We start from the raw sequence: 15202 nt of genomic DNA on the forward strand, positions 1-15202 counted from the left end.
AGCTTTTATACATAAAAGCTCAAATAGCTATTTGAGCTTTTATGTATAGCAAATAGCTATACATAAAAGCTCAAATATCAGTAACATTAATCATATAATATCACTAATGTTTAAATAGAGATACATAATTTTAAAAGTAAGCTATAATAACACTAAAAAATTATGGTTAAATAAATATTTACGTATAATTGACAACTCCTGATCTCGAAAATAAAGAGCATAATAAAGCAAGACAATGATTTCTCAGAAGAACATTTTGGTTAATTTTGGCATCAACAAACTCCTTATTTTCTGGAAGGAATAAAAGAAAAGCATAATATAAGCAAAGAAATCAAATCAGTAATATAAAAATTCATTATTAGCAGGAAACTATTTGCATGTGTTAGAAATATGCGAAAATGAGAAATTATATAAGGTTTGCTAATATTTTTAAAATGATGTAATAATTGAGCTTTTCTAATGAATTTAGATGCATTGAAGAAAACAGGTAGACAATTTTAATGCAGTCTGATAACAAAAAGAAGTATGTTTTAGAACGCAGTAAAGTATGCATCAACAAAAGAGAGAATGGTGTATAGTTCCAAAGGCTGCAAACATTAAAAGCAAAAAATCCAGTATATTTTGCTAAATGATAGAAATGTCATGTTAAGTATTCTGCAAATATCAAAAAACATTATGGAAACAGAGAACTATGTGAATTTTTTGACATTAAAAATTCCAGAACTATGTTACACTCAAATAAAAATAAATTTTGTATCGTGACTTTTTAAAAAGTATTAAAAGCTGTTTTAACAAAGGAAAGAAGAAAAAAATTTCAATCTTAAAGGAATCAAAGAAAAATAAACTTTTAAAAATTCAAAAAGAATTCAAGTTTTAAACTTATATTTCTATATAAGAATTTCGTAGAGTTTGCCATTAATCCTAATTTGCATAATTTTTCTGATGATCGTCTGAACTATTCTAACACTTTTAGCTAAATAATTTTCAGGGAAAATGTAGAAGAAGAATATTCTGTTTTCATAGAATTTACTTGGAAGTTAGCAGAAATTTTTCTCCAGCAAATAGTTTTCTTTTTTTTAATTTTATGCTGGAGAAATTTCTTTTACATTTACATGTCCTTGCTTACAAAATATAATGCTAATTAAAAGGTATACTATTAAAGCATCATTAAATTAAAATATTAATCACTAGATTATAATATCTAGATAGATAAAAAAAATACAACCTGATTAATCTCTATTTTGCCACACTTTAGATTTTTTTCTATTATAATTAAGACTAGTTACTACATTTTAATGTAAAAACTGGATTAAACATTAATTTAACAATTCAACTGAAAAAAGTAAATGTCACTGGCATGGCACATGCAAATATTTACCGTGACCTGCCCCAATTCAGGGCATACGGGTAAATGTTAAAACCAAGTAAAAACATTAAAGAACATAAAATACATAAAATGCATAAAATACATAAAGCGCATAAAATACAAAAGTCATATGGCAACAGCCCGTAAACATTGCGGGCGAGCTATACTGTTGAACAAAATTAGCTATCTACAATTAGTCAGAATATTATATCTTTAAGAAAACATGACAAATATATCTGGCATGTATGTCATGAAAAGTCCAGGTCAACAGACCCTAAAATATGGATTAAAAGCACAATTAAATTTAAACCACCAGCAATATTAGAAGAAAAATAAAATGCAAATTGCCATTCTAGGTCAACAGACCCCTTATATTGAGGCAATCAAATGGCGTAAAATTTAAAAACTAATCATAGGGCAAATTGCCTATTAAGGAAACAATTAAACGAGTTACAAATAGTAAAATCACCAAAAATAGTTCTGAAATAGTGAAAGTGGATTAAAATGGTGTGAATGACGAGGACAGTTCAAATCCAACCTAAGAACACCATGAGATTTAAAAACTTTTTAAAGTCACTAAAAGTCCAGTTTAAAGGATAGTCATCCTGGCTGAAAATCAAAATCCCCGAACCAGACATGGCACACATATTTTTTCCCCCAGTTTACATTCGTAATTGTAATTGTTTCCCTATTGTGACTTTTACCTTTCCCTCACCCTAATTCAACTAGCATTTGTAAAAGATAAGAGTAACAAAAACTACAATTCAAACAGACAAAGAGATAAGATTTAAAAAAAAGAATAATTTAACCTACCACAGTTGCTAAGAGCATTATTAATATTTCCTTTTATTTCTATTTCTTTTTCCCTTATAGATGATACTGGAATGGTAGCAGCAATAAATTGGCCAAAACTGAAAAAATATATATAAATCAACACTCAGTAAAAATGACACTCTAAATAATATTGCGTATCAGCATAAAATTTACCAAGTTTTTAATCATAAAAAAATTTGAAGATTTTTCTTTTTAATTAGATTAGATTTATTTAATTTGATTGTTAATGTAACTGGCAAGAGTTTGAGATTTATCTTTAAATATGATCTAAAGATAATACTATTGGATGCACACACTACAGGCTACTATCATAATTTAAATCAAAGCAGATGATGGTGGCAATTTCTAAACCATGCTTTCCAATTGCCAAAATATCTGTAAAAGTTTACCAAATTTGATACTATGTTCGTCAATAGGACAGAAAAATAACGAAATTGAAATAAAAATATCCAATCATCACAGCACATTAAAAGCATTTCTTTAATGATAATTTTACAGTGAACTCTCAAAGGAATGAGATAGCTAACTTCATTTCGTGATTTACTGTAAAAGAGTAATTTAGGATTAATTAAGACAGAAATGTAAGACCTCTGTAACATTTCTCTTTCAGTCTGTAAATATTTTTAATAATTAAAATTATGAAATTTAAGTACAAATTCTCGTTAAATTTTTCAATCTTGATATTCTTTTTGAAAATGGTTTGCTTAAAAAGCTAAATTATATCTCTTGACAAAGCTGCAAAATAACCTTATATGCCAATCAAAATGGCTCCTTTATTTTTCATATCCATAATTAAATGTACAAAGAAACCTAAAACTGACTGAAATAAATTTTCAAATTTTTCACCTGTTTTTATATATATATATATTTTTTTTTTTTGAAGAGAAAACATTCCTATCACCGCAAGAAAACAAATCAAGGTAGGTAAAGTCTCTTTCCTCTAGCAAAATATAAGAAATAAAAATTTGATCTATTCTGACAGAAGATTAACGATTTAATTTATATATTTTCCTCATAAGACAAGCTAAAAATTGTCATATCTTTGTTTTTAGTAGAGATATAACTAAAATTAATTAATTTTTGATAAAGGGCAAAACTGCATAAATGATATAAGTTAAAGTTAAATTTTATAACTAGTTAAACCCCTTAATTAATGTTGAATTATTTAAAAACCTAATGTTTGCAGAGGCTGTATCGATAAAAGTGGTACCAGTTTAAAAATTTTTGATATCAATATCATATAAATTTAAAACACAAACTGCATTTGAAGAAAATAATATTTTTATATAATGGATTAAGTTTTTTTTAGTGCAACATTAAAGAAAAATAATCGAGAGTAACATTAATAATTGACTGTAACATCAATTTTCAACTATTCTACATTTATTGTTAAACTTATTAATAAAAATCCATTAGGCAAGTATTATCTGCCAGTTTATCTTATACATGTATTTAAGATGTGGAAATGATTTACATAGTACAGTACAGAACCCATTATCCGGAAATCAGAAAACCGGAATACCAAAAAACCGGAACGAAATTCGTTAATTTTCTCGCCATTTAAAAAGAAAAAAAAAATTTCCTCATAAGATTTTACGACTTTTCTTTCTTTTTTAAAAGATGTTTACCTTACCATCATTTTGGAAATAATCATTAGTGTATTACTTCATAGTTTTTTCTTATTTTTAAGATTATTTCCAATTTTTTTTTTAGTCGGGTTTAACAATAAAAAAACGGCTTTTTGTAGCGATTCAGAAAACCGGAAAAATCAGTTATCCAGAATAGCGATGGTCCCGACCGTTCCGGATAATCGGTTTCCTACTGTACTATGTTATTATTTATAAATTGTTTTAAACATAGAATTTTTCAAATAAGTAAATCACCAAATGTTCATTTACCATTTAATATCACCATTTTTATTACTATCCAACTGCTAATGCCAGTTTATCTTAAACATGCATTTAACACATTGACTGCTGCATCACTCATATTCAGGTGACAGCAAACTTTCCAATTGGGCCCCGTTACCCATATTGTGTTGGCGCTTATTTGGCTACTTGCAAAGGATATTTGTATGTATTTGAAAGGATATTTCACAGGAAGTAACATAACTATTGAATTGTTATAAAAGTAATACAAAAATGATTCTTTAAGAAAATTATTGTGATCCTTGTAAAAGCTTTCTTGTTCACTGCTATTTGACTCACTAAGAAATAAGTTTTCCATTTTCTAAATTTCAACGAATTAGGGTAAATATTTTAAGTTATACTCCTCTCTTAACTCGGCAAAGATTCAAACTGATCGTGTAAAGTGGCGAGATGAGACACAGATGCGAAGCAACAGACACAAATAAACAGACATGATAGCATGGAAAAAAAACGGAATAAGATATTATTCTTGTGACCACCAGAGACTGGCATTATCAAAATATTGGTGCGAGTACTTAGAATATGCTTTGTACAATGGTACTCATGGTCTGAAGGGGATTTCACTGTAAACATATATGGCAGTCAACGTGTTAAGATGTGTAAATGATTTACATAGTATTATGTAATTGTTTATAAATTATTTTAAACATAGAACATTCCAAATAAGTAAATCACTCAATTCTCATTTACCATTTAATGTCACCATTCTTATTAGTATCTTGCAGAAGTATGCATAATAATCGGCAAAGTATTCTGCAGGTAGCTGATGATAAGTGCAACTGTTTGAGAACTTGTAGAAGTCTGCTTACCATATTAAGATCTCTGAGAATTTTTAAGTTTGATTTATGTTCACTGAAAAAAATTAATAACTTATTAGTAATTCAAGAATTAGTGTCTGTAGGACTTTTAATGCTAAACAGTACTATAAGAAAATTTTGCGCCAAAAATAAGACTGTAAACACTTAAAAAGGTTTAAAATATCTGATGGTTTTGAGAATAATATGAAAGATATTTACATTTTTATGTGTATAAGAAAATTAAGATAAAACTTTCTTCCAAGAAATTTTAACTTTATGTACATGATTTACTGTTTTTAGTAATTATTAAACTAACTTACTAATTTGTATTCAAGTTCAACAATGATACATGGCTACCAACAACCATGGATTGTCCATAGTATTTCATTTTTATATTTGAAATGGTAATAAATCTTATAAATTTCTGTTAACTATTTTGGATTTATACATTTAATTTAATATGATTTTGACCACCAAATAAATAAATCTTATACATAAGAGCAAGTTATAGAAACAAAAATGAGTGAAAGCTATAGAGATCATGAAAAGTAAAATTTATCTACAATTGCATTCAATTAGTCCTTCCCAGCCACTTGGGAAATACTTCCTCAGAAAGAGTAAAAGTTGGCAGGTCTAATGATATCCATGCAATAAGAATACCAAATTTGATCATAACTAAATTTCGAAAAAAAAAATACATATATTTCAGTTATTTAGTTTTTCTTAAAAACCCCACATATATAGCTGTTAATTTTAAATGCTCAGTTTTCATATAGCAAAAATACAAAAAGGACAAAGGAGACTGAAGTCATGACCAAAGTGAAAGAATGAATGAAACTTACTTCTGAATCTATATTTAATTTAAAATAAATTGTGTAACAATTTTAAAATATGAGTACAGTTTTGACATAATGCATAAAAAAATAGAATTTATTAGACTATTTATTTATTATTGACAAAATTAGCAATTGGTATAGTTTACCTGGATTCAGCAACAAGTTCACAAAAATGCTCATACAAAGACTTCTGGAGATCTCCAGGGGAATCTTGCCAAACCTGAAAAACAGTAAAAAGCTTATAAAATATTGCTAATTTTTGACTCCCTCTGTCAATAATTCAAGTTAATTCTTAGCAAAATAAAAATAATAAAACAAAATTGGAATACATTGGGAATTTAAATGAAAAAGTAAAAATTTAGTTTTCACTTAAAGATCACAGAACAGATTTTCAAAAGCCAAAAAGAATTACAAATTGAAATGAAGCTATGAAAATAAATAAACCATTGCTTTGTTTTAAAATATTTCAAGTTATTTTTAAGCAACAAAAATAATAAACAAGAAAGAAAATGATAAAAATAATAAAACTGAAGTACATTATAGCTTAGATAAAAATTTAATGTTTACTTCAAGATCACAGAGCAGATCCTCAAAAGCCGATACATTAGGAATGGATGTGTTTTCTCGTCCACTGTCAACAGTGCCAACTAAAGAGAATGTCAGGTGAAGGATATGACTATTTAAGAGACTCCTTTTCTTTTTAAACAGCATGGCTAACGTCTGAAAATAGAAATTATTTAAAAATACAAACATATAATGGAAATAAAATAATTAAATACTAATTGTTCTTTGGAATTAATGTTCATCTAGTTAGTTCAGAAAAGCTTACAAATGAAAAAAGAAAAGAAGTGAAATATGTAATAAAATTTTTATCATACTAACCAACAACCAACAGTTGTGGTTAATAGGTAACAAGAGAGTTAACCTTTAATGTAACATACAAGCCAGTTACATTCAATTAAACACAAATAAATCAAATCAAAATAAATTTTTGCAGTTACAGCTCCGGATGGATTAAAAAATCTAAACTGGTTATTCCTGCCAGTGGCTACGAATAATTTGACACAAAAAAAAATCAAACACTATTTGTCAAAGAAAATTAAAAGTTTATAGTGCCCTAACTTCACTATTCAGAACCTTTCAATAACCATATTTGAAATAAATAGAAAGATATTTCAAACAATGGGATGCAAGACTCCCAAATTTATAGGTTCATTTTTACTAAATGTGATTCTCTACTTAAAATATGAATTCTCAACCAGTTCGTCCAATTAATTAATTTGTACATTCATAATTACTCTATGTATTTATAGACTAAACAAAGAATTTCAAAACAAGAAAAATATTTAAACAATCAAGGCTTTTATTTAGGACTAATCAAACATCTCCATTGAGGAAAAATAACAGAGCAATCAATATGATACTCAAAATTATTCAAATTTTCTACTACAGCTTCAAATAAAGAAAAGGAAATTTTTTGTTTTTTAAGTATAATTTTGCCAACACACTGTTTCTGCAAAATTAAGCCTCTTTATTTCTTACACTCACTTGTATTTTGGGTATTTGAAATGTTATAATGCATGAGCAAAGTAAAATAAAAAATTTAAATTAGAGTACCTGGTATCTTTTCATACGATCCATTTCCTGTTGTGCAGCTCTGTTGCTTTTAACAACACATACCAGAGCCTTCACTGCAGCATAAAGACCTTCAACATCTTTAGCCATAGCAACAAGCCCTAAAAGAGTAGCAGTACCACCAACATTATCGATGGTTAGGGAGACAGGATGTGGAACAAATGTCCTAGCACCTAAAAGAATTTTTAAAAAAACATCAACTTGGTAATAATATTTTAAATTACGAAATTATGTAGAATAAAAATTAAAGATTCCAGATAAGTATATAAATTGAAATTATAGCAAAAGATTTCATCGAACAACTATATATATATATATATATATATATATATATATATATATATATATATAAGTTGTTCGATGAAATCTTTATATATATATTAAGAAAGCCACCGATCTCTGCCGGGTTGCCCTTGAGGTCCCAAGCTCCATCGTCCAAATTAAAACTCAGGTTAAATTATATAGCATGAAGCGCTGGGGGCTGGAATGGCGGAGTTCCGAGAAAGGGAGACAGACATTCAAATTTTTTAAAGACCCGAAATTAAATAGACTACAAGCAAACTTCTATCTCAATCAATTTTTAACAGGCCACGGAGTGTTTGGAGAACACCAATATAAATTATTCCACAAAACTCCAGAATGCAATTACTGTGGTGAATATCAATCTATTGATCACTTGTTAATAAATTGTTCTCATTTCCAGACAATCCGGGGCAATAACTTTAATAATATTGGCCAACATCAATGCTATGCTAACCTGACTTGTAGAAATATCATAAAAAAGATTATTAAACAAACTTTAGAGGATGTATTGGGGGACGGTCTTTAATGTCTCGGAACTTGTTCCTTCCAGCTTGGGTGTCTCATTTTTTTTTACTATATCTTTTATAAACTATTCTTCTTTTACTTGCTCCAATTTTATTGTTATTTACTTTTGTACTATTTAATTGGTTTTAATGGTAATGCTTTTAATTGTTTTACAATATTGTTCTCTTGTAATTTTTGCACGTTTATCTTTTAAATTGCTCTTTTAAATTATTCTTAATCTTAAGAAAATTATTCTTTTAATTGACACTTTTAATATATTGCTGTTTTAATGTTTAGCATCTTACATGATTTTAGCGGTTCTACGCCCGCCATGTTCATGGGCTGTTGCCATGTCTGATGTGTATTTTATGTAATTTATGTTTCTACTGTTCTCTGGATATTTTTTTTTTGGATTTTAATAAACATTTACCCGTATGCCCTAAATAAGGGCGGGTCGGGGTAAATTCTTCCATATATATATATATATATATTATGATTAAAATTTACTTTTCATAATACCTAAAAAACATTTATTAAAAATAATGAAACTTGCTTTTGAATTATTTCTGTAGCCACAAGCTTGTTTTCACTTGATTATAATATATAATTAGTTTTCTTTAATATTGATAAAATGTTTAGCCAAAATATTTTCTTAAAAAAAGGTTCTTGTGGTTCTTTTCTCGGGAGCTCCTTGCTTACTAATCTGAGCAAAACTTTTATTGTCTGAGGCACTGTGTATTAAATTCTACTATTTTCAAAGAAACAAAAAACACATTGCACATTAAAATGCATAAAAAACTTCAGTTTTGTAATGCCTAAGACTATTTTCACTAAAACACTAATACTTTAAAAACATATTGAAATAACAAGATTTTTTTCAGCTGAAATAAAACGGTCTTTTTTTAATATTATTTCAAAAGTCCTTACTTTAGAATAGTTATAATACACAATGTTATTATTAAAAAACAAGTAATCAACAACAATACAAAGAATATTATTCTATCAATACATTTGTGAAACATTTTATATATTTATATATCTATATTTAGAAAAAGGAAAAGTAAAAATGACAAATATCCTGATTTAGAAAAAAAGTGTTGCTATACTCAGGGTTGAACTAGGAGCGTGGCGCTGAAAGGCCCTTGAATAAGGGGCCCTTAAAAATGAACAAATTTTGGTATAATAATTATTACTGATTTGTATATTCTGTAACTTAATTTGCAAAATTTATATAAAAATTTTCAAGAAATTTAAAAAACTAAATATTTTATGTTTCACTTTCAGAAATTTTTTTAATTGATCTAGTAAATGTTCTACTTTAAAAAATAGAATTTGTTGAAACAAATTATAGAATTACTTTAATTACAGTAAAAACCAGACAGAATCGATAAAATACAAAGAAATACAAAGAGAAGAAACAAATTTATAATTTTGCTCTATAATTCGTAAATAAAAAGTTCAGGCGCCATTTTGCTACATCTTGACATTACATCTGCACCAGGCTAAAATGTTGTTCGGTGAAATAATTTAAATGGAGCCTTCTTCAAGGTCTTCATTCTGATTTATTATATAAACTAAAAAAAAAAATATTTCACTCTTTAAGATAAGAAAAAAATTACAATAAATATTTTCTAAAAGTAAATTTAATTCTTTTCAATACACTTTTAATTTCAAATGAATCTAATGGCCCTGCATTCAAGGAAAGCCCAGTATTGGCTGAGAAGCAGGGGGCGTTTGCAATTTCAGATCTACGGTCAGTCCGTCCCTGGCTAAACTTATGAAGCAACAATAGTAGTAAACTTTAAAAAAGCATAATGAGATATTTACAAACTTAGAAAAACTTGTTAAATTAAGTTTTAACTCACCAAGATATCCAACAAGAATGCCACCCAAACATCGAGCAGGTCCACTAAGATGTCCACCTGAATTATGCAGAATATGAATAGGAGTTGCATTTTCATGTGAAGACATACCAAGCTACAAAAAGGAAAGAGAATGATTTACATAAATTGTTATATTATTCAGGAAACTAGAAAACAATGAGCTAAGACACAACTCATATAGTTCTTTATAGATGATTCATCTAATATGAATCATGTTTTCACTATGCATCATACCATTTTTGCAATAGATCTACAATCAGCTTTGCTGTAAACTCTTCGAATTTTGGCTAGAGTCATTACAGACACAGCTGCAGCATTGATGCCAAAGACTATTTTCTCTTCAGCAACTAATGGCTGGTGTACATCAACACCTAAGAGAATTCATATAATTAATGCACATCGTCATCACAAGTCAATGAAATAAATACAATTTCAGAACAAAGTGATACCAGAAAGTGTTGGTGCTTGGAAACTGCCAGTATAACATGGTCCCAGCTGATAGAGCATTGAAACAGCAGCAGGTGAGAATACTTCTTCCACCAGATGGCATGGCCCCTGCTTCCACAACAGCTTAGATTGTCTTCGAAACTGTGGAGGTGTTCCAATGAAGCCAAAGATAGAGGTCGCCACTGTCAGGTTGGCTGCACCTCCACCAGGATTTTGAGAAATGTAATGGAGCTACAAATGAGTAGAGCAATGATTTTAAGAAATAAAAATAAGTACATGTAGTCATAAAAATTATGAAAGCAATGTATAAAATGCTCTTCACAACACCCTACTACAGCAACCTTTCAATTATAATGACCAATATGTAAAGTACTATTTCATACACTAATGACTAATATAACATCAAGACTGAAGTGCATATTTCAATATTATGACCAGAGTTTACATTCGTTTTATTTTTATTACCAAGAAAATCACTTAAACACGAGTTAAATATTTTTTGTACTCTCGGAACAAAAATGTTTCCATTGGCAATTAAGTCAAATATCAAAAGAAAATGACTAATAAACTTAAGAGTAAACGTCTTAAATTCAAGAGTCAATTAATTCTGCAGTCAAAAACCTTGAGAAATATGAATTACTTTATGTTAATGTTAACCAAAAGAACATATTACATCGCAGTGCAGAATTCAATATGATGTCAACGATGCATTCATTAGTTTAAATTATCATTGTAAATTTCTTTTTAAATTAAAGAGTACAAAAAAATAGGAACCATATTATTCCTGTGTTTGAAAAATCTTCTCTTTTTGTGAAATGTTAGTTCCTTTGAGTAATTTATATACGAGTTAAATATGTTGTAATCACATTTTTTTTTTTTAACTCTGTACTTTTTAGGTTTTCTGAATTAAGAAGAGAAGCTTTAAACTAATTTACTTTTTCAACCCCTTTATTGTATTATTTTAAATGTGTGAATTAATGTCCACTTTAACATGAAGAAACATAATGCATAATTATCAATTATTCTACAAGTTTCCAAATTTTTTTTAAAAGTTCAACATGATTTTATTAAAATCAATGCAATATTTATAAGACTTAAGGAAATATTTATGAGACTTTTTGTATTTGCAATATAAGCAACTTTATGCTGTAACATCTACTTTCCTTAGGGATAGGGAACAGAGAGTTACTGTGTTGAGCAACAACAGTGTTAGATAAAACGTCTAAACGATTTTACTTCTTAAATCATACTTTAAAAAAGTTTATTTCTTTTAAACAAAGTTAAAAATAAGTCAATTCTAATTTTTTTTTCAATTCAAAATCTTGAGTTGTTGCTATAACCCAATTCAATAAATAAAAGAAATACTGTAATCAGTTTCTCAGTAAATAAATGAAATTTGGTGCAAAGTCCTAGTTAATAATTCATTTACTTAACCAAAACAAAAATATTTTTCTATTGAGGAATGCTTCAAAATTTTAAAAATCTAATAGATTTTGCAGAACAGTTCCTATAAGATTATTAATCAGACAAACACATTTATTAAGCAGGGTGCATAGCCAGATTTCTCAACAAAAATAAGCACCTTTTAAGTACTTTTTAAGCACTCAAAAATTTTTTCATCCCATTCAAAAAAAAAAAAATAATAATAATCATAATTAGATCTAGGCAGTAATAAAGATTATTTTTTTCTATCCTTTAAAGTTTTGAATTTATAAACATAAAATCAATAAAATTTAAAAACATTTTCAAAAACTTTACAAAATCATGATAAAAAAAACTAGTTTCTGATAAATATTGTAGAGAAAATTTAGAATATCATGCATTTCTTGTAATTTAGAAGAACAATCGATACAGTATAGAAAAAGTCTTTTTTTAAAAGATAGAAAATTTAGCTCATTTTATAAACCCCGAATAAAAAATGCATCTTTAAGGGCTTTTAGAAAAAGGTAAATCAAAAATAAGCACCTTTAAGCACTTTTTAAAAACACTACGCACCCAGTTAACAAAAAAGTCAAGAAATTAACACCCAGTAGTTATTAAATTCCAGCTTATGCAGTTTCATCTAAGTAATTTATTTATTTTGGTGGTAGACAATAACTGACAGTAAAAATGAAGGATTTTAGTTCATACTGTATAAATTTCTACAAATTATCAACTTGATAAAAGTCAATGAGATCCGCACAAGTAACTGCTTAAAAAAGGACATTTTAAAGATTAAATTTCTATAACAAATGTAGAAATTAAAAATAATAATATTTTTGCAGAAATTATAAAAGGACATAGTAATAATATTTTTTCAGAAATTATAAAAGGGCTTAGCAATTAATATTTTTTCAGAAATTATAAAAGGACATAGTAATTAATATAGACATACTTTTTGAGTACTATGATGTTGGCCATCAACATATACTGACACAGAACTGTTTTTAAGGACAGCTCTGTTTAAAATAATTGCTAAGTGGTGCCATTGTCCCTCTTGTAACAGCTCAGGACACCATATTCGAACACAGCATTCTTCACGTTCCTCAGGCTCCCAATCAACACCAGCTGAAAATTAGAAAAGAAAAAAAAACCTGTTTTAAAATTTGAACATACCAAGAGAAAAGTTACTTCTTTTTCAAACATCAAAAGCTACTTTTTTTTTTCTTTTGGATTATAAATATATTCTTCATTATATGACAATTAATAATATATTGATTTGCACAACAGCATAAAAGAATATTATAAGATTGATTGGCAAAGATTTTTTTCCCTTCTCAAATATTATTCACTCACACTGAGACTAGTAACTGTAATGAAATAAATTTTTAAAAAAATTAACGTTAACACCTTTCATGAAGGAAATTAAAAATTTTTCCCACGTCTGTTAACTGAATATTCATAATTTTTAGAGTTAAAGTAGTAAATAAAAACAAAATTTTATTTGAAGACACATAAAATTAAAATAATTGCTACTTTCTATAGTGTTTACGAATCGAAAAACTTGTTGCATGTATTTTTAAAATAAGATTGGATTTAAAAAAATTTAAAGCACAGTTTCATGCATCATAAATAAATAAAAAATTTTAATTATTATTATTATTATTATTTTTAGGATTTAAGTACAAGCAAAAAAAAATATCAAGCACTAGTCTTTTTTAAAAAAAAAAAAAAATTTAAAAAGACAAATAAGGTAGCCACTCAAATCAGGTTTCAAATTTCCCTGATTTTTAAAGGTAAAACTCTTAAAATTTCCAGGTCAGCGTGGATTTTTTTTCCTAACAAAGTATGGGATATAGTGTGGCTTTGAGCAGAACTCTTCCAGATGAAAAGTCTGGGGGTATCTACTGCTATGGAAACAATGAGAGCACATTTCTAATGGGGGTGAAATGTAGAAATGAAGGGCTCGATTGGTTTACTCAAGCTGACCTATACAAAGATCAAGACAAAACTATTCACCCCACACACATATTTGAAGTGACTTCCCTTGTAACCATAGTATCCGCCACAAAGCGAGACTGATGCCTGGAGGAGTTCTCCTGAAAGCTGCATTATAGGTACTTAACCCCAAAGAAAAACATCAATATCCTAAAGTATTTTATTTAAAATGTAATTTTTTAAATATATAATGGTTTTGTTTCTCATTCTTTTAAATTGTTATGTTTTTGTACAACATTAATTTTTAAAAACTTAAGATAGAAGCGTCAATGCATCTACAATATTGCTAAACACTGAAATGTCAGATAATAATCAGATCTAATAGTCATACTAAGATTTTGAGAATCTCAAAATACATTTTGTAGTTTATCCACAGGTCATTTGACACTGTATTTAAAAAAGGCATTTCTTTTAACTTGGTAAAAAAGTCATTTTAGACAGTTAAGAGAAAAAAAACTTACTTGATTGATGCATCATGGTTTCAGTTGTGGAAATCAACAATGCTTTATCTCTGGATGATATCTGAATACTCAAACAAATTAGCTGCTCATCACGCCCTTGTATATTTCTAACTAATGTCAAGAGTCTAATAGCGTGAGGATCACTATGAGGATCGCTAAACTTTTCAGAACATACCCATGTGGAATAAGTTAATCCAGTTTGGGGAGGAAAAACTCTGTCACCTACAAATATTCAAGAATGAATTTCACATTTTTATTTCAAAATTTTTAAGAATAAATGTTTAAATAATTTTACATTTTTACCTCATTCAAGACTGCTTTATTGGAAAAAGATGAAAAAAATCATAGCAAGAACATTTTATTTCTATTTTTCTTTTGGGAAAACTAAATTTTCATGATTAAAACTATTTCTTAACAGGTAAAATGTTAATATTTAGTGTATATGCTTTTTAACTGCTAACAAAAAGTAGGAATTCTAAGTAGTTTACTGCTCCTAAAAAAAGGTATTAAAAAATGCTTCTACTAACAGTTTTTATCTTTTCCGGATAAGTAGCAGCCCTGCTCTTTTTATATTGTGCTAAGATAAATAAATGTCATATAAGCATATTAAAATATAAAATTCTGAGAAGTATGCCAGGTAAACACTGAACAATATGTGGTGAAAAATTCAAACAGGCGTGCCTTACAATCAATAAATTATTTCATTTAGTAAGATAGACATTCCTTCTTTTGCTTAGTACATCTCCATTTCTCATTCCCTTATCCCTGCTTTATTATTCTGTTCTGTCCTT

The 15202-nt window shown here is 27.8% G+C and overlaps 1 protein-coding gene across 2 annotated transcripts in view; it reads right to left on the minus strand.

Annotated features, from left to right (window-relative positions):
• The window catches only part of bchs (WD repeat and FYVE domain containing 3 bchs), a 105813-nt gene that overhangs the window by 59498 nt on the left and 31113 nt on the right, over window positions 1-15202 (minus strand). For both annotated transcript variants that reach the window (XM_043047239.3, XM_043047238.3), the window contains exons 21-31: window positions 14412-14633; window positions 12908-13080; window positions 10536-10764; window positions 10321-10457; window positions 10069-10180; window positions 7379-7569; window positions 6329-6481; window positions 5908-5981; window positions 4819-4980; window positions 2180-2277; window positions 183-291 (exon numbers count right to left, since the gene is read on the minus strand). In XM_043047239.3, coding sequence (XP_042903173.2) covers window positions 183-291; window positions 2180-2277; window positions 4819-4980; window positions 5908-5981; window positions 6329-6481; window positions 7379-7569; window positions 10069-10180; window positions 10321-10457; window positions 10536-10764; window positions 12908-13080; window positions 14412-14633 — 1660 coding nt within the window. The remainder of the gene's footprint in view (window positions 1-182; window positions 292-2179; window positions 2278-4818; window positions 4981-5907; window positions 5982-6328; window positions 6482-7378; window positions 7570-10068; window positions 10181-10320; window positions 10458-10535; window positions 10765-12907; window positions 13081-14411; window positions 14634-15202) is intronic.

The sequence above is a fragment of the Parasteatoda tepidariorum genome, chromosome 5, assembly GCF_982258835.1.
Source record: "Parasteatoda tepidariorum strain Cologne lab strain chromosome 5, Ptep-v5.0, whole genome shotgun sequence".
Lineage (NCBI taxonomy): Eukaryota > Metazoa > Arthropoda > Arachnida > Araneae > Theridiidae > Parasteatoda > Parasteatoda tepidariorum.